Raw genomic sequence first — 26310 nt, forward strand, 5'->3', positions numbered from 1 at the left:
GAAACAAAGTTTCTAAAGAGAGGATTTTAACAACAATACTTCACTTAGAATGTTCCTTCACAGAACAGGGAAAACCAGGCAGACCTTGTTTGAGCAAAGGGAACTGAACCATCAACGTATCCTCTCAGCTACTATAAATCTCAAGACAGATTATTCATCACAAACAGATGAAGATTTCAAGAATATAGTTCTCATCTCTCTGGATACACTGCTTGACAACATCTACAATGGCCAAAACCCAATGATTATTGAAGAGCAAACCCTAATTCAACCTGTGAGACACATTGCAGAGAGACGAAGACAACAAGCAATACACAACCAATTTGGGTTTCGGCCTTCTGATCTGAGGTTATTAAGTGATATGTCTGCTGTTCAATTATACATACAAATATCTGTAATGTGCAAGATCCTATCATTTATTTTGTCCTACTCTGAGTAGGATAAGTCTTGTAGATATCTTTGTCTTTTTTAAATGTCTGAAAAGCTTAGAGATTTTTGGAGATGGACACAGTTTTGGAGTCCTCTGGACTATTTTGATTGTGGCAGCAGATAGCCATAACAGATGTGCTCTGTATTCTTCTTCAGAAGAGCCTCTTTTCCTCTAAAAGAGAATGCACTGCAAACTTATATCAAAAGTGTTGAAAACAGAGTTAAGTAAAAACTATTCATAAACTTAAGAAAAATAAGCACCCTTGCAAGATCGATTCCTTTGTTAGAGCACAGTATAAAGGCAAGATTCCCAACAAATTTGGAAGAAAATAATGCTGCCATGTGAAAAACTCTGAGAACGATGTTCGGCTTTCTAATGGATTTAATGTTGCCATTGATAGGCAATTCAAGAAATCGGCTTCGGCGCCTCCCATAGCACCAAGTAATGTTGTATTCTGTGATGGTTATAATCGATGTGCTTTCTTGACTGCAGATTACAGGCCTTCAAGAGTTTCTACAAGGCCCGAGTGGAAAACTCTGAAAGGAACTCATGAACTTCGAAGTCAAATCGACAGCTGGTTGAAGGACGACGATTTGAACTTCTGCAAAATGAGCAATAAGGATTTCGTCTCTTTGCTGCAGCATGGTAAATTTCCAAGATATGATGAATACTGCAATTTCATGAAAACTCTCAATGCTTCCATGGCGGAAGCCCGAGTAGGCGCTTCTGCCGAGTTCTCTATGGGAGCAATTCAGGAGAGTGTTGTTGCCTGCTTTCTGAAAATTCTACCAGAATACTTTAATGGAGCACAATTTTTGACTCCCTTGGGACTGCGTCCTCACAACATCATGAAGAATTACGTGGCTCTGGTTCTATTGATAGGTTTGATCAACTGCACAGAGAGTTGAGTAAGATCTTAAGGTTTGATCAACTGCACAAAGAGTTGAGTAAGATCTTAGCAGGCAGGTATTGTGATAAGAAGCTCATCTTTTTTGGATCGGAGGTTAAATTTACTGGTGATTATCATGCTGGTCATATTTATAAGATTGAAGGGCCCCAGAATGTGAGTGGGCTTGTTAGATATGGAAGAGAACTCATTTTGAAATGTTCACATCCAAAGGAGACATTGAAGGTCACGCTACTGCAATTCAATGACGAAGAAACATCTGAAGCTTCATTTTCATCTTCAGGTGAGAAGATAAAATTGAGTAATAAAGGTACTAAAGGGGCCACACTATTGCAATTCAACGAAGGAACACCTGTGGCGTCATTTTCATTTTCAGGTGACCGGGTAAAATTGAGTACTAAAGCTTCTAAAGGGAGCGTAGAGGGAACCTTTGAAGTTGTCAATGACAGTTCCATCATTATTCAAAATTGGGTGAAGTCTCTGATTCCTAAGAAATTGCAGTGTTTGGGTAGAAACATCAGTTTTGTAGCATTCCTGGTTACCAAAGAAGCTAGTGACGAACATATGCCTTTAGTTGATAAGTCTCTAACTGAAAAGATTTTGACAACAGAGAACTTAAAGAGTGTTGAGCATGAACTACGAGATGGTATTTGCAAGCTTTTCAAACAATTCAAGTCAACAGTTGGAGCTCCTCTTGATCAAGCGGCGTGGTTCACACTCATATCTCATAAACAGGCCAGAGTACTAATTTCACATCTTTATAAGACATCTAGAGAAGAATTCTTAAAAAAACATTGAAGCCATGGTTTGGAAAGAGTTGCAGAGTACTCTTCAAAAGAAGTTTGAATTTGAAGGTAAATCTGCTACAAGAAAACTTGCAATAAGAGGAAGACGCATTCCTTTCAGAGATGAAGTGGGACATGTCGGTGATCACAGGCAAACCTGTTTGCAGGTCCATCAAGGCTTGTGAAGTTAAGAGTATTTGGTATAATTACTGTGAACAGGTTGTTCTAAAGGTTTCAATTGAAAGACTTGAGAAATCGAGCATTGCATGGAAGATTTCTGAGCTGATGCCAAGGAAAAATGATTTGGAGGAGTTAAGCCGAAATGTCGAGTATCGGATCACTGCTATGTGCACTAATCAATTTGAGTTAGTTACCGTTGACCCTGAGATAGAATGAGTACTGCAATTGGTGGCCTTCAAGTCCGGGCACTTGTTGGTGTTCATTCAGAATTTGGTTGATCCATGCCTGTATGTTTATAGCTGCTCGCGCATGGGTTCAAGGTTAGATGGCATAAATCCTATTCGAAGATTCAAGAGGGGTTACGATTTATTGTCTTTTGATGAAGGTACTCGATTTGTAGCCCTATATGATAAGCTAACCTCTAAGGTTGCAGTACACAAGTTTGATGATTCTTTCCGCAAATTAGATTGGACAGGGGTAGAAGTGGATCTCCATAATTTTCTGTCATGGGAATCTTAACCTGGATGCATCTGATACCAGGTAAAAGGGAATTGATCCTGATTGATGCTACAAACAGGGTCAGGGTGGTGGAACTCCATCAGCAACCGATGATGAAACCTAGGCTACTAATTCTTCCTTCACCTGTTTCAGTAGTTCTTGTTTCTATGGATGGATCATTTTTGTTTGTCTTTGGCAAGTTAGACAACAATGATGAAGTAGTAGAAGCTATTGACTTTTCTGTCGTGGTGGAGATATATGTCTTGGCTGATGTCATGAGCTACTTGAGGACCATTCCCCTAAACAAAAGAGTCAAAGATTTGGGAGAGCTTCAAGTGAAGATTGTAAATTTTGGATCATAGAGGCATCTTGTTTTCTTCAGTGCATCAGTTCCTCATAGCATTTCTTCCCACATATTGAAAACTATTTCAGCAAATGAAGTTGTCCAATTGCAAGCAATAGAAAGTACAGAAAACAAGGTAGTTCAAGTGCCCGAAGAAAGAAGAATTTCTGGATCTTGTCCCCAATTAGAGTATATATACCATATTTTTGATAAGTTTGCAACCAGTCCCGCACTCTTCTGTGAAGATAAGAAGACTGTTTTTATCAATGTAATATTAAGCACCAAAGGCATTGATACAAAAAGTAATGAGGATGCCTGTAAGAATGCCTTGAGAACTCTTCTTCAAAAACTGGAGAAGGAAAAAGGTAAAGATTTCTCAAATACAGAGATTCGAATTGATGTGAAAAGATTTGAACCATGGATATCTGGGGATTCAGTTCATCTAACGGGCTTGGTAACCAAGGCTATGGGAACATGGATTCGCAGGCTTGCATGCCTTGTTCCTATCCAAATAGCTCGAGTAGAAAACAATGGACTGCTTGCTCTCAAGGATGGGTTTCAGATGCCACCGGAATTGATTTATACAGATAGTTTATCTCTGACAAATTTGATAAATTTTGGCATTTATGACACAGTTCTTAGTAACTGGGAGGGCGAGATTATGGTCATATCATCCATGGGTAAACAAAGCAGCGGGAAATCTTATTTGTTAAACCACTTGTCAGGGTCTCTTTTGGATGTGGCAGGTGGAAGGTGTACTGATGGAGTGTGGATGACTGTGAGAGCAGCAGAGAAACACATTTATGTCACGTTAGACTTTGAAGGACTGGGTAGTTTTGAGTGGACAAAACAAGAAGATATGCTACCTTAATGTAGCCATAAGCAATTTAACAATCTTCAACAAGAAGGACTTCCATTTGGACAAAGAGACAGAAGTAGTCTTTGACCGCTTCCAGAATGGGATCAGCCTGGTTAAGCAGGACAAGGAGAAAAAGCTCTTCAAGGGAATTTTCTATATTGCCATCAAGGATGTGGACAGTTCGGATGTATACTATGAGGCTTCATGATTTCGATAAACGACATTTGGGGATCGCACTGTTATGCTTTGAGACCAATGTGAGAAGGAGTTCCACGTTGGTTGTTTAAGAAAACGGGGCATGGCAGATTTAAAAGAATTGCCGGAGGGTGAATGGTTCTACTCCAATGATTGTACAAAATTTTATTTTGCTCTGCAAGAATTGGTTTCACATGGACTAGAAAGCCTACCTTCTTTTATAACTGAAGAGCTGATGAAGAAGCGATGTGATAAGGGTTTGGAAGAAGTTTCTAGTGACAATATGTCCTGGCAGCTTCTTCATGGCAAGACAAGGGACTCTGACAATAGGGTGCTACTTTCAGCGGTTGCTGCCATCTTTGCTGAATGCTTTGATCCCATAACTGACACTGTGACAGGCCGAGATTTAATCCCTTCAATGGTCTACAGTAAAAGCATGAAGGCTCAGGAATTTCGAGGGATGTATTGTGCAGTTTTGACAACAACGAATTTAAAAGCAAGGAAAGGTCAAGTGAAGATCATAGAGAAGCTATGAGAATGGTTTTGGATGGACATTTCAGAGCTCTTGGCAAAATAGATACCCCCTACTCACGGCTGCTTATATGAAGGAGAGCCACTGTTAGGCCTCAAATTTTGAAACTGGCTCTGATACCACGTGTGAGGACCCAACTATAGGTCCTCTAACTACTACTACACTCATTCAAATTAATTGCGCTAATTTTCATAACAAGGAAAATTTCATGTTTATAAAACATCATAAGCATGAACATAAATTAATTTAATCTCCCTCCTCTTTCTCCACATCCCTCCTCCAAAACAAAATCCTCCCAAACAGAACCAAACCAAAACCAAGACCAAGGACCCCCCTCTCCTCTCATCATCCTCCCCCTTTTATGCCTCTTCCTCCCATCCACCTCAACTACCTATCATTAGTGTCATAATTACCCCCTCATCCTCTCATTTGACTTTTCTTACCATATCTTCTCCCAAGTAAATTTGGGAGGACATTTTGGGGATAAGATATGGATATTTAATTTGGTAATTAATTGGGGAGGACCATATCTTCTTCCAAGTAAATCTGAGAGGACATTTTGGGGATAAGATATGGATATTTAATTTGGTAATTAATTGGGGAGGACCATATCTTCTTCCAAGTAAATTTGAGAGGACATTTTGGGGATAAGATATGGATATTTAATTTGGTAATTAATTGGGGAGGACCATATCTTCTTCCAAGTAAATTTGAGAGGAAATTTTGGGGATAAGATATGGATATTTAATTTGGTAATTAATTGGGGAGGACCATATCTTCTCCCAAGGAGATTTTGAGAGGAAATTTTGGGGATATGGATATTTAAATTGGAATAATGGAAGGAGACCATATCCTATCGAAGATTAAATTTGAGAAGACAAGTTGGGAATTGAATAATAACAATAATAAATTTTATATCAAAAAAAAATTACAATTTCTCAAATGAAGGTATTTACCAATATTTCTTGATAATTATAAGTCAATATTTTTAGGTAATTTAAACACTAATAAAATTTGCATGATAAGATTAAGTGGGGCATTATAGATAATGATGAGGTGGATTGGGGCACAGGGGCCTCAAGGCCAAATGCCATGGTCTCAAGGGTGGTAGTGATGAGGGATGTCTACATATTTGTTGTATGAATATAGGAGGGAGCAATCTTGGTACATGAGTTACCTCGACCTTTGTTTTTACACCCTTCTTCAATTGCCTTTTGCCTTCTGTTGATTTTTCCTTTATTTTACTGCTCTGGGCTCCAGGGGATGAGAGCATGCTGTGTATGTTATAACAATGATTACCTCCTTTAGATGGGGCAGTTCACCCCCCACCAAGGGTTGGGACATGCATGGGTTCCTTAATGATGCAGGGGGCATTCATAGGGGCCTTAGGAACCAGGGTGATAACCGTCATGATAAGGGGTAGAGCTCATGTTTAGCTTTTGCCCATGTACTAAATTTTATTGTCCCGACCATCTTTTGCATTTTGTGGTATTATTTCCTTTTGTATGTGGCCATGATAGGCTTTTATATTTCCTTTTTTGCTGCATCAACCTTTGGTGCATCGTTCTATGCCTTGACCCAGATATGTGGAGAAGGTGAGGGGAGTACTAGAGCCTTGTGGACCTAGAGGGGGAAGATAATAAAATAGGGCATATAATGTGCAAAGGGGAGTGAAAAATGTGGAACGGGAAAAATGGGACCGCGCTACCAAAATTGAGATTTCCCAAGTAGTGCCCCGCCTAAAGCTTTAAGCTAGTAAGGAGATCTCACAGGACTAGGGTTGAGAATTAACCCTATAGTGGAAACCCACCCTTCTTCCAAGACACCCAAAAATCCATACCCAATGTGTCCAAGGAAAAACAAGCTTAAGCACTCGATTGCACACTGAAAGACATACCTTTAGGATTAGATGGCCCACCTTCAAACATACGCCTTCGACAAATGGACGAGGGGATATATGATTGGCTTAGGGAGTGAAGATCAATTGGAAAATATATCGGCTACACTTATGGCTGTTAGGGTCTACCGGCTGAAGACAAAACTAGGAGAAAAAAATCTCTTATGGGGTCACCCACCAGTGGTTGGTAATAATCCCTACCAATGCTTATTAAAGAAAACCTACAGGTGATGGCAAATCATGGTCAAGTGGGGGCCAACTACTGAAATTGGTTAATTTTCTTAAGTGCTAGAATCTAAGTCAACACTTAATCTCAAGGTTGCTATCCCAATTGGAATCGGGATTCCTATCAGGCTTTGATTTTGCAGCAGTCACTGCTGAAAATGCGGCATTTGTGTAATCACCTATACACACACTAGAATTGAAACTTGGCCTGAGAAAATACAAGAACAGAAAGACCACAAATCACATTTGAAACTAAACACACTGTGCACATTAATTCGGCTGATCCTAATCCAAGAACAATTTGATTGAACACACAAAATCTTCAAGAAAGAAACACATGCAAATTATTGCAGGAAAATGTAATGCAATACCTTACCTCAAGCTGGCCCAACTCGGGGCTCAACCCACGCTTAATAACTTGAATTCATGAAAGCAAGCTCGACAGATCAAATAATGCATCCACAGACAATTATATTAATTAACAAAAATATGACAAAGTTCAACATACTGTGTTCTGAGTTCACACATACATATTTAAAATCAACAAGGGAATCTACTTCCCTACAAGCTATCTAAACTCAAAGGCTTCATCATCTAAAACAATTTGCCTCATAATTGATGAATGTCTAAATACACAATGGTATCGATTTATGAAAATGCCAAGTTTGGCGTCGGCGACGCAACGACTGTTGCATGCCAAGGCATCTCTACCATTTCTCAATTGTTAATGCATTGATTCAGGAGACATAAATTACACTTTTTGGTCTTGGAGAGGATCCAGGAAGCAAGCAAATCCCTGATTGGGTTGTGAGCAATGACTGAAGGATAACATGTGATCCGAGACCTGAAAGATGCTCGTCCACTTGCTCCACTTTTAGCGTTCAATCAAACTTCCAATATGCCACCTCTTACCTCATAAATCGTTTGTGCTTGCATCAACTTGTTTGATCTGCATGCCTTGGACATACTTGGATTAACGCCTCATATTTATTTAAAACATATAACTAAAACATCAAAGTTACTCTTTAAACTACTCCTTAGCTCTAATCTCAATTGTGAATAAGAGATCTAACAAACAAATTTCAAACCTTAGCTGCCCGTGATAAACATTAGGATTTTAAAGGTATTCTTAAAGGAAAATAAGGACAATTGGCCAAAATGGGGTGGATGATTTTGTAGCGAAAAGTCCAATTTCGTAGCTCATCATCTCTCCCTTGTTGATCTTGATGCATATCCTCATGCTTCTTCACCTTCCTTTTCAGGGAGTCCTGCATGCACATTGCTCCAACTCACGTCACCGAGTCTATTCCTCCATTTCATCCCAATGGGTACATGCCTGGTAATGGCTGGTGGGGCACCAAATGATTGGAAAATCAAATCTTAGCCCAATCCATCGGGCTCCATGCTTCAATAGAGAACTGGTATAAAGAGTAACTCGGTTAAGGTCTAAACAAAAATATGGGTATCCCATTGGAAACCTTTGTTGAAGATACTTGGGGAGACCATTCCACATGTCCTGAGCGATAAGTAAAGGCTTACAAGACTCAACCTTGATTAACTCCCGATACTCTGTAATAGTGAACTGTTAATTATGCTAGATGGTTACCATGTCTACAGGATCCATCCTTAATCTATTCAAATCGTCATAGACCGACCTTGTTTAAGGGTATTCTCCTCTTACCATGAGATTTAATGCAATTTTTGTTGCTCCATAGAAGCTGGGTGACTTCCTTCACTGTAGCAAATTGTTTATCTAAGACATTAGGGCCCTGACTTGAATGTCCCCTACAAGCGGATTAGGATTCCATCTGGAGTTCTCTGGCAAAATGAAATTGAAAAGATATAGTTCACATAGAGGATTTTGATCAACACTTTCAACATTAATATATATATATATATATATATCCATAAATTCTTGTGGTTGTGAGATTTCGTGGGGTTGCCCAACTGCAATTTGCCTCAATTGTAGGATTACTCATTGTTCATGCAGATATATAGAATAAACCTATGAGGGGACTTGACATGTAAGGATTTCGCCCATCCTTGTCTTTGTCATATAATTTGATTTTGAAGGATAATCTCAGAAGAGTGATAATCATATTTCTCCTGTAAAATCAATCATGTTGACATCAAGTGACGTCACAAAGATCATGCCAAACAAACCCATATAACTTTTTCTCTTTTTTTTTTCAAGCTTTGCCATCCGAAATCCCGGTTCTCCCACATAAACTTGTCCAATTGCGCCCAAAGGGTTTTCACAATTGGAAGTTTCTTTTTCCTAGTAATGCTAACCAATGTTTGATTTTCTAACATCACTAGTGCTGATAGCGCCTGGAAGCCAGGTTTTCGCTACCACATCTTTTCTCTTTTTCTCTCTCTTTATCTTTTTTCGAATATATGGACTGAAGAACTGAAAAGTTGTACAAGGGAGTGGAATGTCCTCTCACTCTAAAAATTTCATATTGGACTGCTTTGCCAACCCCTGGATGAATTCTTCCTTGGATTGGGGTTTTTGATATAACCTCAATTGGTATCCATTTTCCATTAATGGTGTTTGGTTCTCGTAAATAGTACGGAGTCACACGACCCATTATCAAACACAGTTTCAATCTCATAAGGTCCCAACCATCGAGTGTAAAATTTACCTTTGAAATCCTTATATCTAGAATTGAACAAAAGAGGCAAATCTCCTCTAAATTTTTTCTTCTTTATAAACTTATCGTGACACTTTGCGCATTGTTGTTGTACAACAATCATTTGATGTATGGCATCTTGGCGAATCTCATCATGTTCATTAAGCTGATCCAATCAGTGTCGTTGTGCTTCGAAAAGCTCCATCCCTTCCTATAAGGAACTTTTAAATGTCTTAACTTCAAATTGATAGGGAGAACAATTTGTTTCCCATACACAAGCTTGTATGGAATGAAACCCGTAGTATCCTTCCATGTGACTCAATAAGCCCGCAAGGGTTTTGGAAGCTTCTCGGCCCAATCTCTGTGATCATTGATGTTGTTGCACTGTTTTGGTCAAAATATTTCCTAGCACCTTGTTAGTAACTTCTACTTGTTCGTTTTCCTGTGGATGGTAGGTGGTTTGCATTCTGTGCTTGATCCTGAATTTCTTGGTGATATTCTGGATATTTTTTGAAGTGAATTGAGTTCCCTTGTAATGGTCCTATAAGGAAATTAACAGTGAATAACAGAAAAACATGCTTATGAACATCACCCAAAAATGGCAAACATACATCAATAGCATATACACATATATTGGCAGCAAAACTGGGTCTTTATATTAAATTTTGAGCTAAATAAGTACAATATAGTGAAGGAAAGAGGAACCTGGGCTTGCTACAACAAGCAAGCAAAGCCCTAGGTTGAGAAATCACTGCCCAAGTGCTCAAATATTAGCCCATCTAAGCTTTGTGTAGACCCAGTAAGTTCTTGCTCTTGCTGCTGGAAGAAAATGGTGATATATACCACTCTTGCGCTCAAAACCTCCTGAAAGTGCAGCTGGTGCCTCTCCTTAATATGCTCAACAAAACCCAGAAAGGAATATGCCCCAGTCCAACCACCCAGAAAACCCACAAAATGGTGCAAACTACCAGCTGAGTAATAAAACACACTGCTGAACAAAATGGGATTTCGGGCCTAAAGACTGCCCAAAAAATTCGGCAAATTTAACCGGGACCTCTCCAAATACCCATAAAACCCAAAAAGCTTTGGGCCTCGTTCCAACCTTTCGAAATTACCCCCAATTTATGTGGGCTCCCTCTCCAACTGGGTAATTCGTATTGCCTGATAAATAGCTTCCAAATCCCTCCAAATTAGTTGAAAACCTCTCCAAGAAATCTCCTTATGTCCCCTTGTAAATCCTCAGCCCCCACTCCGGTTTAAGCCTCCACAACTAAGGTGCTCCTCTAATGATTGTGCAGGCCCAGTTAAACTATTTCTGCACTGGCCCAGGAAGAAGAAAATTCGGCATGAAGGAAGTCCCTTTAGCCTGCCCACCAAACCACTGCAAAACGCTTTTGGATGCCAAGAGAATATGTCCCTAAATTCCCGGAACCAACTTTGTCATGAAGCTCACTCCCCTAAGATGTGTGTGGTCCCTTACTGCGCCCAGTGTGCTCCTCGACAACTCGAATCTCCTGTGAAATCCCTCTGGAATAACTCAAAGAATGCAACCAAAGCTCTCCTAGGGTGATACTCGAAGTCCACCGAAGTAGGAGTTGAGATCTCCCCTTGGAAATCTTGTGTGTTGAACAACAATCTGTTGACCCAGCTAAACAGCTTGAGCAAACAACAATTTAGCTATTAGATTATCAAAAGTCCCCAAAATGAGTGCTCCACCTTCCTTTTATAATATCTTCCCCTTCTCTTTCGTTGTGGGCTCCACCTAATGAATTTCCTTTTCCCTCCTTCTCTCTCCAAGTCGAGCTCTCCAAGGGGTGCGTATTCCCTCATGGAGTGGCCCCCACCTTCCACTAGCTCCACAATTTTTTCTTTTCTCTAAGTGGGTCCCTCTCTTTACCTGAAATTTAAATCTTCTTTTGATTTATCCACCATCCAAGTTTTAATGCCAAAATATCTCCCAATTGCCAAATTTGCAAAAATGGAAATTCTTCTTAACAAAATTAATTAATTGGGGATATTACATCCCTAGTTTGTAACAATCTCTTGTGGAACGCCAAATCGAACAAATATCTCCTCATTCAAAAATTTAGCCAATGCTTGTTCAGTTGCCATCGGTAAAGCTTTCGCCTCCAACCATTTGGTTACATAATCAGTACATACCATGATGTACAATTTCTATTTTTGATTGTGGATTGATTGGCCCCACAAAATCAAGGACCCACTTCTCAAAACACTCTAGCATTATCTATGGTTGTAGTGGCATCTCGTCGAGTTGTGTTGGCTTTCCCGTTCTTGGACATTTATTGTAGCTTTTGACATACTTCTTGGCATCTCTAAAAATGGTGGGCCAATAGTACCCTTATTGTAAAACTTTGTTTGCAGTTCCTTTGTCTGCAAAGTGTCCCCCACAAGGCTTGTCATGGCAAGCCTTTAAAATGTCGTAAATTTCATCTTCCTGGACACATATCCTAATCACATGATTAGGTTCGGTTTAAAACAAGCACCCTTGAATCCAAGAGTACTTGGCACTATCCCTTACGGCCTTTTGTTGCTCTTTGGGCGACAGATGTTGTGGAAGTTCCCTGTAGCCAAATAAGTAGCAATATCTATGAACCAAGGTATTTCAGTAGATAAAGTGAACAAATGCTCATCTAGAAAAGCATCTTTTGTAGAGTTAGACTTATCTTCATTATGGAGTCGTCATAAAAAGTCAACAACCACATTTTCCGTTCCAGGTTTATTAATAATATTGATGTCAAATTCTTGCAGAAGAAGCAACCATCTAGTCACTCTGCCGTGCGTGATAGGTTTGTTCATACGATATCAGATGGCCAAGTGATTGGTATGCACAAACATAGGATATCTAGTAATGTAGTGGTGAAATTTGTTGATGGCATGGATTACAACAAGGAATTCTTTTTCAATAACTGTGGAATTCAACTCGGCTGACGTAAGGTTTTCACTGATGTAGTAGATGGCATATGGCTTTTGTTCTTCCTTCTGTCCTAGTACAACCCCAATAGCCATGTCTGAAGCTTCAGTGTGGATGTGAAAGGATGTCAAATGTATCATAGAAGATTCCTATCATAATAGTTCACTTCCATATATAGGGTTACTGTCTCTGCCAACCATCATGTCCATAGGTCGTTGCTAAATCATATCCTATTCACTCTCTCAATGTTACAACCATACAAACAAAATTTTTGTCATCGTATATCATACTATCATCATGTGTTATCACTGTCAAGATTGTTGTCTTAACTATCAAGGGTACTGTCAATTTCTGTCACAACTAAGTTGCACCCTCTCCCACACACACACACATATATATATACGCCAATCTTATGAATATCACTGCCCAGTCAACCATGGGGCCCAAAAATAGCTTAAACATAAAGCCATATCAATCATTATAATATAAGTCCATAGAGATGTTATTGTGAACCACCAAGATGTGAGCGAGCCACTGAACTTATGTGAGTGATGCCACTATATATATATATATATATATATTAAATATCAAGCCACAAAGATTAGGTACAAAGAATTAAGACGCAGAGTAGGGCCACTGAAATAATTCATAGTCAAGCGGGGCTTCTGAATATAATACGATACTTCTGATTTATATGTAATGCCATCGATAGAGATACTTATGTGATCACAGAAATTGAACCGCACTGCAACGATGCCACTGAGTTAATTGGCACACCTCTATTTTGTGATGCATTCTGCGGTGCTTCTAGTGCGAGTGAGCCAAACGATGTGATGCTGTAGAATTTAAACGAACCATACAAAAGTGATCACTGTGTATCAAACAGTCTTCTTTGCGCAAGCTACAAAATATGCAATGCCACTATTAATGTGATGCTGTAGTTAATGATTCGAGCCATTCTAGAGCTGTCAAAGAAATGCGACTATACTGCTCTTGATGCGGGCCACTGTAAATTGAGTCATATATATATATATATGAGCCAAAGATTGAACCACAGAGCGATCCAAAAGAAAAGCAAGTCATTACAAAATTGAACCATAGTAAAGAGTGCGAGCTACTGTAGATAGCAAGAGACAACATTCACTGTGATGCCATAAGAATCATATGTGATCCATGCCAACAAACCCTCATTAATCTTAGATAAAATGATCCAAGCCTCAGACATATAATTATGATACCTTTCTACCACTGAGCCATAGAGAAAAGGGATCCTAACCACAAACAATATGTGAACCTTAGTGAATACCCATTCGATGCCCATAATGATGGAGGATAGACATGTATTGATAGTTGTCTATATGAGTGAATGGTTGTGACCTTTGGGGTAGGCCAACTTAACTGTATTAAGGCCGACTTGCCAATATTGGAGGGAAATTCTTAAATTTGAATTTCAAAATTCGTTCACCAAAATGTTTAAATATATTTCTTTAATAATTGCTTGCCCATGCATTACTAATTTCCTTTATACAATTTGAAATCTTCTTTGGGGCGAGATGGGCTCCTCTTGGGGTCTTAGGGTTTCCCTTTAAGGAAATTTGTCTCGAGGCTGCCCAAATTTCAACATGACAAACTAGTCTTTTCATTTCATGCAATATTTCATGACTCCCATTTTCCTTTTTCCCATTTTTGTTTTCCTTTCTTTCCCATATCCATTTCTCATTTTCATATACTACAACCACCTTTTGTTTTATCAAGGCTTACTTTTCATCAGTCAACTTGATCCTGCACTCCATATCCTTGATAATCCTATCTTTAAGGGAGCCTTGTGTTGGAGAAGAGCCAACCTAAAGTGTGGGGAAGAGCTACCAAGGTGACAGTGGGCAACATTCTTGAGTTACACAGCGAAAACTTTGGTGCTTGGGCTTTATTTTTGTGGGTGCTAGATTTTGTTGTAACGCTCCCACAATAGAATATAAAGTCCACAATAATGGAACACTCCACTAGAAAGCCTCAACATTTATGCAAAAATAGTTAGATTCCCTCAGCAAATGTAGCAAACAAAATCCCCAAGAGGTGCACCCTAGAGAAGTGTGTAGAGGTGGTTACATCCTCAATAAATATGCCAAACTAACTCCATGAGAGGTGTGCCTTGGAAGAATGAGGGAAGGTAGTTACACGCACATCAACCAATACCAAAGATACCAAACATGGAATAAGTGGTTAGGGTGCTACATCCAAGGCTCCTCAAACATGCCTTGAATAAAATACATAGAAGTATGTGTAATAGGCCCACGTAAGGGAGTGCTCCACTAGGATAGCGGACAAGTCAACATGCAACCATATTCAAATAATATAAAAAAATCCAAGAGAGAGTTGTGCCCTAGGGAGATGTGCAAAGTGGTTGTAACCTCCCTCAACAAATATTTAAATGAGCCCAAAGGAGAGTGTGCCCTACAGAAGTGTGCAATAACTCCTCATACATGTGCTCAACCAAGAAAATGAACACAAATACTAGTAAATTCCCTCCTACAAATAATGCAATAGCATGGGTTGGAAAGCAAAAGACAAGGGTAAAACCACCAATATGTGCTAGTAAACGGGTGTGCTCCACATGTGAAAAGATGCCAATAATGGCAGTCCTCTACACCCTTGAGCAACCATCCAACCAATGAATATCACCTCCTTACTAGATAGCCAAATTCCTCAAGGGTGTTCACTGTTAAAATTGGCAGCTACAGGATGAATTTCCCCAAGGAGAAGCCCAACTACCCCAGGGAGGAACCATTTCACTTCAAAAGAAATTTCAAATTGGTCAAAGGAAATTACTATTTTGTGTTTGACAAGTCGGCCTAGTGAAAGATGACAAGTCAGCCCCAGAAGAGAAATTACCTCTCCTAAAGTTAACTATAAATAAACCTTCGTTGGAGGTCATTTTGACATCCATCCAGACATCAAATCATCTGAAACTCGCAGATCAACTTCACATGTGCAAAGAAAGGAGGAGGACATTTTCTGTTTTGACTGAAGTTGACTTTCTGTTCTGCTTCTGCCTGCGTTGACTCTCTTTGACTGGGCTATCTTTGGCTGAATTCTTGACTGTTTTGGAAGGCTGAATTGCAGGAGACTTTGGCAAAATTTCTGGGCACATTTTTTGAGGTTCACCACAGGCTCTGACTAGGGTTTGACCACAGGTCAAACCTATGATTTTCTCTCTCCTTTGACCAAGTCTTTCTGTTGTTGATTTGACCGAACTCTGACTGAGGAAGGATTGCCGAATATTCTCTGTGCTGACTGAATCTTTTGGCACTGTTTTCTGGGCTTTGACCGCATGGTTGATTGAGATTTGACTGCAGGTTTGACTGTGACAGTTGACCGAAAATAACAGGGTTCGTTGACTGAAGTTTCACTGTCTCCCACAGGCATATGTGTTGACCAGATTTGACTCTCTCTCATTTGATTGGATTTGCCTTGGTTGACTTGGGAAACTCAAAGTTTGACTTTGACTGGTATTGGATGTACTATTGGAATTATGTATCTCATGCTGAACTTTGATTGACTAATAGAAGAAGAAGAATTGATTTTGGGTTTTCCCCTTGTGGGGTTTTACTTTTTTCCCTGGTCTTTGACCAAAATCTTTGTCTCATTGTGCTTGGCTATTTTCTATTGTGCATTTACTGTTTACTGTTCTATCAATAATTGCTTAACTGTTACTGGGGTGATTGAAATTGAAGGAAATTGTTTTAAGTGATTATAACAGCATAGTACACTGAAAAATTAACATTCACATCATCAAGATAAATGTCCTAGATCACCATCAAAATGTGTGTTGGAGAGAAATACTATAGGTATTTTATAATGAGCACAAACCATAGTTAGTATGCCAATAATTAAATCACCAATCTAGGAGTAATAATTAACTAATAAAAGTTAAGGAAACCCGTAGTTGATGGGTATCCTCCTTCATGATTGTGCTAAGGGTCAATCAGATGTGTGATCAAAACTATGCAAGACCTTCAAATACCTCTGAAACACTGCATGTGTTAGATGCAAACCTTCACACAAGATATGATGATGCTAACCAAGAAGACAAGGCATATCTCCTAACTATGGTATACCAATAATAAATCGTCAGAATTAATCCACCATGCCAATGAGCTCTAAAGTGGGGCAATCAAACAAGTCTACTTTGCAACATACTCTCCTCTAGACATGGTACAACTACGACCATTGTTGCTAGTGCTTAGACAAGCCATAACTGAAGTGCCTTGAAGAGTATGTGCATCCATAACCATGCCCTTAAATCCATCAATTGCCATCCACTAGAAGTATGCCATGTTATGTTTGACACCACGATTATCCAACCCCTTCGAGTGTTAGAGCATCTTGGACACCAAGGACAACGCCATGATGACATGAGGTAGCAAGCAAACATCATCGCCAAATACATGCCAGGAGAGTGATTCATCAAGCAAGGGCATCCAATATGAAGAAAGTACCACCGATTGAGCTATGACAATCTGTCATAGAAGAGTGAGCCTCCTCCAATCCAAAACATTAACTCAATCAAACAATATCGAAAATTTATATCCCGAATCCATCAAGACCGTAGACACCATACTGCAACCCATCCATTGTGATAAAAATCAAGTGTCACCCTCATACCATATGAGGGGTAATAGCTTCCATTGCCATACACATCCTTGGTGCAGGCTATAAATTCTGATTTCTTTCATATTTGCAAGACTTGATTGCACCTTTGCTCATGAGCCATAGGATTCAGACTTAATGTCTCACTCTCACATGTAACCTTCAGATATGAGATACTTTGGGGTCTTTGAAGTGTAGAAAACTGTCAAACCTATAATACATTAAAATCAAGGTTTTTATAGTAATAAAATCACGATATGGTTATTAAAACGAAGTTTTTGTTTGTTGGTTTCCATAATAAAATTATTAACATATTTCTTATGAATTTCCATCACTAAATGTCAAAGCCAGACTTTAATATCCTTATTGTCAAACATAATCTTCAACTTTATTTGAAAATTTATTCACTCAGAATATTTAGTAAAGTTAACTCGAGATAATTTTTTCTTTTCTTTCTTTTTTTTATTCAAGAGAAGTTCATGTTCTTAATTCTGAAAGCACATCTTATCAAAACCAAGGAAATATGAGGGAATTTGCTTCCTCTGCCTTTTATGTGAAGATGTTATTTGTAAGTTCTGATGTTTTTAACTTGGACCGATAATGGAAAGGCTGATATTTTGTCTGTTTTTCAAGTTCCCTTAGGAGCACCGGAGATACATGTCTGAATTGGAGTTTGAAGCTTTGAAAAATAGAATTGCGGGGAAGCATTCAGGATTCAAGCGGGTTGCCTGTGTTATTGCTACGATACCCCTTTCTGAGGCTCTAGAGTTTATGGATGATCTGTGCTCTTCGTGCAAGGTATTTTATTAGGAGTAATAGTATTATTGCTTTTCAATTTGTATGTCAACATTGTACATTTCTTGTTATCCCTTACCAACATCTGGGAGTGGTAATTTGAAATCATCCATCTATTTATCGTTGTGAGGGATTATGGTGAAAAATATGTCTGTTTTTTTTTTTTTTTTTTTTTTTTTTTTTTTTTTTTTTTTTTTTCTTTTTCACGTGTGGTTCATGGACGCCCGCGGTCACTGGGTGGCCGCTACGTCCATGGAAATATCTGAGCTTGATCAAGGGTATCAAGCCCCGCGGCTAGGCCTAACCCCAAGGACTTCAGGGAGAATTGATACTGTGACCTCCTGAACGGCGAGACACTTATTTGACCAGTTGAGCTAACCCTTGGGGCTTACAATATGTCTGTTTCATCTCTGTACTTAATGTGTTAATTATTCCCTTCTGACAATTTGAGTGAATTTGGTTCCTTGAATATGTGGCAGGAACATAGGCATTTCATGTCTTTAAACATATTTTGAACTCAAATCACGCTTGACAATTTGGATTATTTTGTTTTACAGAAACAATTTCCCATTTGTTATACATATTCTATTTTTGCCCCAGATTTACCTGTTTGTGCTACATTACTTCAGAAAGGCAGACTCTCAGTGCTAACCTGCTTCACTTTAAGATCAGAACTTACAAACACAAAGAGAAACCAAAGACCTAGAAAACTGGAGGGTAACAAATATTTAGTAGGTAATGAGCAAATTGGACATGCCACATTAGTTATAATAACAAACAATAAAGGGTGTCTGTTAATTTTTGCAACTAGGGAGAAATTCCCTAGCACTCACCTAACTTCAATTTATTATTAAAGTGATCTTCAATTCGGCTCAAATTATTGGAGGGAATCATGTGAAATTCAAATAAAAAATCTCAAGGTCGGCTTCAATCGATTTAGAGGGAAATTATTAATTTCAAAAGGAATTCAAGTTTGCATGTTGGCCTCAATACTATATGTCGGCTCTCCAAGAGTCATGACCCTTCGTTAATGGAAAATAACTATAAATATTCTATTGAAGTGATCTCCAAAAGACATCGGGTGGATAGATTAGTTCTAAAATTCCACAAGGGTTTTCTCTCTCGCATATCTGAGGCTCTTCAGATTCCACACATCATGGATTGAGGTTCCACGCATCTCTGAAATGGCTCGAAACTCTCCACAGGTCTCTTGCATTTCCGTTTTGATACCACTCTTGGTATAATACTTTTGCTAGTTTCAAGATATGACAGTCGCAGCTCTGTTCCGGACATAAAGCAATCTTAATTTGGTATGGTCTCTGCGATATATATGATTAATATGGTCTCTGCGATATATATGTTTGGTATGGTCTCTGCGATATATATAATCTCGCTCCTTTATGGTATGGTCTCTCGGATATATATATATATAGTTGTCACATAGCTTTGAGCTCAACACCTCTGTTACAAAGTCTGTAACTTATAAAGGAAGGATTGTCTACGGCTTGTACATTGTATAATATATATGCTCCGCGATGGATGTCTCAGCCTTCAGGAGTATCTGCGTATGTCTCAGCTCTGTAGTATATATTGAACTTGACACAGTTATGTATCTCAATCTGGGCATTGTTATATGTATCTTGAACTCTGCTTTGTACATGTTGTTCTTGCCACTAGTATACTTTTATATGGCATGGCAGTACATATGGCATCTTAATTGTATGCCTTTACAGTTTCACAATGGCATGGTATCTCTACATTCCTCAGTTGGCAACACAGTTGTATAAATGGCATCCATGCATTGTATTTATGGCAGGTCTTTGTATTATATTTCACAGTGTTGTACAAGGTTCCTCTATAGAGAATCTATGAGCATGGTTCACCTCACCTCAATGCATATACATTATACATTGATATGGGATCATATGCAGAGCAACAATAGTAGTGTATGTATATATATATATATATGGCATTATTGAAATCTCAGTTCAGTTATATCAGTGTAGCACGACTCTTATAAGACCTGCAAGTACCCGTGGGTTTTGACGGGTTCTATAGCGAGACGGGTCACTCGCATAGGACCCATGGTCTCTACCCGTACTCATCCAAACCCGCATAGAACCTGTCTACTCGTGAAGACCCGCATGTGACCCGCATAAGACCTGTGGACCCACTCAAAATTCATATATATATATATTTTTTGGAGATCTTTTTTTTGTTAGTACTGTATTTTGCCGAGTCTTATATGAGTCGCCGAGTCAATAGCCATACGAGTCTTATATGGGTTGCCGAGTCAATAGCCAAACGAGTCTTATACGGTTCGCCGAGTCAATAGCCAAACGAGTCTTATACGAGTACAAGTCGTGCAACATTGGTATATATATGTTGATCAGAGCAATGGTGGTATTTCGTAGTTGCATCAATTAGTATGATGAAGTTATTGATGTTAGTAGTGTGTGACAACATTATTGATGTAATTTGTTCACAAATGAAGTTGTGAACAAATCTTGTATGGGCCTCGAGAAGCCTTATGTCTCTTGTATTTCATTCCTCTCTGTTGAACTTTCAATGAAAATCTAATAGAAGAAGATGAATTTGGAAGGGTTTTCCCTGTAGTGGGTTTTGCCCTGGTCTCCGACCAATCTTGGTGTCTCTATGTGTGAATGCTTTTCTTCTATTGTTCCTCTATGTTCCATTGCATTGATGATGATATTGTTCTTTCTATATAATGGCATATGTTGCTGAATAATGTTGTAAAATTGAATAATGATATGATGTTGTGGGGTGAGTTTAATATGCAAATGAAGAGATGCAATTACCTAAAAGCAAAGAACAATATATCCCTACGAAAAATTACCACTGTTGCCTCAAAATCTAGCAGGTCTTGGGAGGGTAGCTCACAAGACAAAAGCTAGACCAAGGGACAACAATATGTGGTGTGGCCCACTATCACAACAACCACTACCTCCTGCCCTTTAGTGGAATTTCAACACAAGGGAGGCTTCCCAATATTAGGTCACCTAAAGGAATTAGCAAATACAAGGAATAAGGTGAAAAGATAGGCTTAAGGAGGGTTTCTCTGCTTAAGAATGGTAATATTCCAAATACAAATTTTGCAAAATATTGCTTTAGAAAAATAAGAATTTGCTCCAAAATTTATGCTGTCAGTTTTAATAAAACTACCAAAATTAGGAATTTGGCCCCCTAGTGAAAGCCAAACTACCGATATTCTTCAATTTGTCCATTTTGACCTGTCTAGTATGTTGCCTGTAACATCATTGGGAGGATACTTATACTATGCAATCTTTATGGATGACTTCTCCCGCAAAACATGGTATCAGAGCACAGGAGAAGACAAAGCCCATGCAAAAGAGAAAAGCAATCACTAAGGGAGATCTGTTAGACAAGATTATTGGTCTAGCCTCAATGGCTTCTACATCTTACTTCAAATCTGAGGATAAGCTCAAGGAAAAATCTGACTATCATGCATGGAAGATGACTTTGGACTTGACTTTGGAAGAGCATGATGCCATGGACTATCTGCAGGGAAGAGTGGTAGAGCCCCCTTTAATTGCACCTGCTGCTGCAAAGGTGAAGTATAAGAAAGGTGAGGTTGAAGGTAAGAGAATTATCATAGACTCCATTCAAAATCATTTGGTTACCTATATTTATGATTTGGGAACATCTAAGGAGATGTATGATAATCTGGTTGGGATGTTTAAAGTAAACAATCCAAATCAAATCATCTTTCTCAAGAACAGGTTGAAGGACAGTGGTATTCATCATGTGTACAAATAGCTCACTTAAGAGCTTCTGCAACCATGCAGCTTCACATGAGATCATACTCGTAGCTATGTATTCGGTCTCGGTAGTGCTTATAGCAACCGACTCCTGCTTCCTGCTCAGCCATGATATCAAAGCAGAATCCAAAGAGAACCAGCACTGAGAAGTGCTCTAGTGATCCTCCACACTGCCTGCCCAATCAACATTCGAATAATCATGCAGTTTCATATTTCCGGCAGTGTATCTCAATCCATGAGAGATTGTGCCCCGAACATATCTTAGAAGATTCTTGGCACCAATCCAGTGAGGCTCAACCAAATATGAGCTCACCATGCTAACTGCAAAACATATATCCAGATGGAAGTTCACTAAGAACATCAACACGAATGAGTTTATGAAACTCAGAGGCATTTCCCAAATCTGGTCAGTCATCACTACCATATAACTTTTGAAAGTTAAGATCCTCGAGGTAGTCACATGCTTGCAGTTTATCATTCCACATCCGGAATCCAACTCCCTCTTACTTTTGCAAATGAGAGGGTCTGCACCTGTCAGAAATAGGTCGTCCTCATAAGGTGCTGGTATGAGAGGTCTATCATCCACAACCTTCAAACAATGGTTTGGATCGGCTTCACTTTTAGTGAATCTCAGCTTCATCTGACCGCTATCAATCCTCTCATACTACGCCTGGGGAGTTTTGCTTCAAGCCATAGAGGGCTTTCTTCCACCTGCATACGTGATATTCCTGATCATCAATCTCAAACCCCTTGGGTTGTTCCAAACCTGTGGACCTACTACATAGGGGAATGGTCCCCTTGTAAGATTTTCCTTCGGTACATCTCAGACATGTACTTTCATGCTCTTTTTGAGTTCAGGCATCCTTGTCACCATCAGACTCACAGACCTCCGGTGTTATGTGTCAATGGACATGGTCCCTAGTGGACTTCTTGCAACTTGATACAACCCTGAACTCAAAAACATCTTTGAAAATTCTATTTTAAAACACGTACCTTTCCATCGATAAGTGCCTCCCTGTAACCTTTGACTTCCATTGCTGAAATGAACACCAGGTTCTTCTTGTGATCAGGTACATAAAAGAGATTCTGTAAATGAGTCGAGTTACCTTCATTCAATTGAGGGGTAAAATTCCCTACAACCTTCCCGGGATAGGTGGCATCGACTCCAAGTATAATCCCACGATTGTTTCCATCTCTACCAAATTAGAGAGTGCACCCTTCTATCCGATGAAGTGCCTTGAAGCACTACAATCAATAAGTGAGATTCCCAAAGAATTTGAAGGAGAGGGCCAATACAAGATAACACTTCTTTATCTTATCAAAAACAACATTTAATTCTTCATTCCTGGGGTTCCTTGCTTTCATTGAAGAGTCTGTCATTTCCTTGATGACCTGCATTACCTGTCATTCCTTTGATCATTGAAGATGTCCCTGGAATGATTGTTATCTTCATCAAGAGATGTGTCTCTGCCATTCAGACACTCCTTTGCATAATGGCCGAACTTATTGCAAGCAAGGCATCTTCCTTTCCTTCCACCCTTAGATCCGGATTTCCCAATGAAGTGATCTTTAGATAGGCCATCAAAAACTTCTGCTGCATTATTCTGATAATATTCTCTGCTTCAACTTCACGCTCGGTGAATTTGAAGAGGGATGAGGAATCCACTGATCCTTTTGTCCTTTCCCAACTGTCTTCGGTGATTGCTCTTTCACTCTTGCTTGGGCATTGTCTTCACTTCAGCGCTGATACCATTTTAAATTTTAGGTATGTTCTATGCTTAGAGCAATTTATTTCAATTTTCACAGTTAGCTCAATATATTTTCCAGATTAGCAATCACATCAGCATTAAAGTAAACTGTAGATAGAACATAAACATAAATCGCAGAAGACAAGCCAAGACAAGAGGACACAACTAAATCATGTATATGCATCTCACAACTAAATCATGTATCTGTGTTAAATTTTCCTTGAACCCAACAACTTGGCTATTTAATTTCTAGCAAATTACACACCTTTTAAATAAAATCACAACCAGGATCTTAACATCAATTATTCAGTGGAAGCAAATAAAAACAACCAATCTAACACATGCACATAACACAAAGATGTTCTTCCCATTCAAATCAATTCTTCATTAATATGATATCATAACCTAGTCGGGCTCACTTCCTTGGAAAATGGTCCTTTGAGAACACATCCTATATTAGATCCAGCTGATCAAGCCCTAGATCTGTATCTGATCTGCTTGGCTGATCTAGATCTCCTTCACTACACCCCTGCACCTTCCTTGACCCGATACAATTGGATGAAACTTCTTCATGCAATCATTGAAATCTCATCTTAAGTCTTGCACTGACTCACTGTTGTGTCTTCTCCTCTCCTTAGCCTTGCTTTTATAATTTCTCATTGAGCTAAATCCATAACCCTGATCTCCAAAGTGATGAATGGCTAGGATTAAATCCTAACCCACTTGAGATCAATGGTTGAGATTAAAACATATTCACTAAAGTAAATAATTTACTTTTCCCTAGTTTCGTTAGCTCAATAGCCAACATAATTAACTATGTGCTTTTACTATGTTAAATTTAGGCTAAATTACAAAAGCAACTTACTCAATAATTGATCAAGTATTCTAAAGAGACTTTGGATGACTTCTACACGCCTAGACACTTAGGCCTGTGTAGATGAACCTACTTTAGCTATAAACATCAAGAATATGTGCAGGATTTAGCAAATCTATCTTATTAATTTGGTTCTAGGGGCATGTTGCCATGTTTGATCTGTTGATATTCATTAACGTTCATGATTGGTCTTGGTTTAACCATTATGAAATGGAAAACGTTAACCTTTTCAGTTTCTACATTTAGATTTTATGGTAGGTGTTGAGAAATCAATGCAAGTAGTTATTAGGGTTTTGATTCCTCTTTTCTTGCTAATTACTTGTGATTTGGGTTGGCTTTTTTACTTCTTTATTATGTTATTTTTCATCAAGCAATTACCAAATAAAAAATGCACGAAGATTACTAAAACAAGAGACACAAGATGTAGGCACTCAGCTTAGGGCAAAACCCCTCTCTAGGGGAAAACCTAGTCAAACTCTTCTTCTATAATTGAACCAAGTCAAAGTGCGACGATCCAAGACCTTTTGACCAAGACAAAGAACTCCTATAGTCACCAAGTCAACCTTCCTTCCAAATAGATAAACAGTGTCAAAGTCAACGAGAGTCACTTCCTTCAAAATTGCTTCAATCTAGAATTTCGCCCCCCCTGTAACTTAGAATTTCGGACCTGCAATCACTGCAGAAATTTTGGCCCCTGCAACTTGCCCAAAAACCCTATAAAACTCACATGTGTAAGAGATAAGATGCATTAAATACTTTGATTTTTGTCCTTCCTTTGATTTGACCTTCTTGTCCTTGTCTTTGCACTTCTTTTTCTCTTCCCGCATTGTTGACCGAACTTATTGATGGATGGATGCCAAATAGGTCGAGCTCTTCTTCTATTTATACTGCATCCATAGGGTCGAATGGCCCTAATTTGGGTCAACTTCATCAAGGTAGGGCCGACTTGGTGAGGTGGTGACAAATATTGACTCTGTTGTCGCGCAGATTGGCACGACAACGCTCGGATCGGGGGCTGTCACTCTGATCCCCGATCCCTCCGTTTAAGCCTGTCTCCCGCGGCTAAGGGGGGTAGACCCTGTGGGGTGATGAGACCAACTGTCGACCAGTTGGTTGGGAGACACGAGATACGATGATAAAAGGGCTCGATGGATTTGATAAATTGCAGACCAGTGCCTTGTGGAGTTAATGTTTAAATGATTACTTTTTAAATGATATAGAAACATGGACCATGAACAGCAACCATCTATCATCAGCGAAAACACAATGCTCTTTAGAATGACCAAAACGATATCCAGCAACAGAAAATTTTAAAAGATAAATGCCTTAAAATACCACGAGAATTATAAACCGTTAACCAGATATCAATTTCGCATCTCGACCTAGAATATTCAGCGTGAAAGATATAGCATGATAATAACTGAATCTCGCAAAAATAACTTTCCACAAAATATTTTTATTTTTATATTTTTATTTTTAAAGTTTTTTTTTTATTTTTTTTTTTAATTTTTTTTAATTTTTTTATTTTTATTTTTTATTTTTTATTTTTTATTTAAAAAAAAAAAAAATGAAAATCTAAAAAATTAAAATTTTAAAATCTATTCTAAAAATCTAAAAATTAACTATACAAAAAGATAAACCTAAGTCTAAAAAAAACAAAACTAAACAAAATCTTTTTATTTTTATTTCTTTTTTTTTTTTAAAACCATAAAAAAAATGAGATTTAAAGATTAATCTAAAATATAAAATAAAACTAAACTATACAAAATTTAAATTAATCCTAAAAATTAAATTAAAATCTAAATATTTAAAACCTAACAAAAATCTAAAGTCTAAACTCTAAATCGAAAAAATAAAAATAAAGTTAGGTTCTAAACAAGCCTAAACATAAACGCATTTTTTTTTATTTTGATTTTTATATGAAAACTAACTATACAAAAATCAAAGTTAACCTATGCCTATTAACATGAAATAAAAAAAAATTCAAAACGCATCAAATCAAAAATGCCAACGTATGTTACCCTAGCCGT

General features: G+C 38.5%; 1 protein-coding gene across 4 annotated transcripts in view; it reads left to right on the forward strand.

Moving 5' to 3' along the window:
* The window catches only part of LOC149243567 (Acyl-CoA N-acyltransferases (NAT) superfamily protein), a 163561-nt gene that overhangs the window by 33344 nt on the left and 103907 nt on the right, over positions 1-26310 (forward strand). For 3 of the 4 annotated variants that reach the window (XM_089374570.1, XM_089374571.1, XM_089374569.1), the window contains exon 2: positions 17706-17861. The exons of the other annotated variant lie outside the window; for it this stretch is intronic. In XM_089374570.1, the coding sequence (XP_089230696.1) occupies positions 17706-17861 (156 nt within the window). The remainder of the gene's footprint in view (positions 1-17705; positions 17862-26310) is intronic. 4 annotated transcript variants of the gene reach the window in all.

This window comes from Pinus tabuliformis, chromosome 8, assembly GCF_031772625.1.
Source record: "Pinus tabuliformis cultivar Carrire ecotype Pingquan chromosome 8, CPIR1, whole genome shotgun sequence".
NCBI lineage: Eukaryota > Viridiplantae > Streptophyta > Pinopsida > Pinales > Pinaceae > Pinus > Pinus tabuliformis.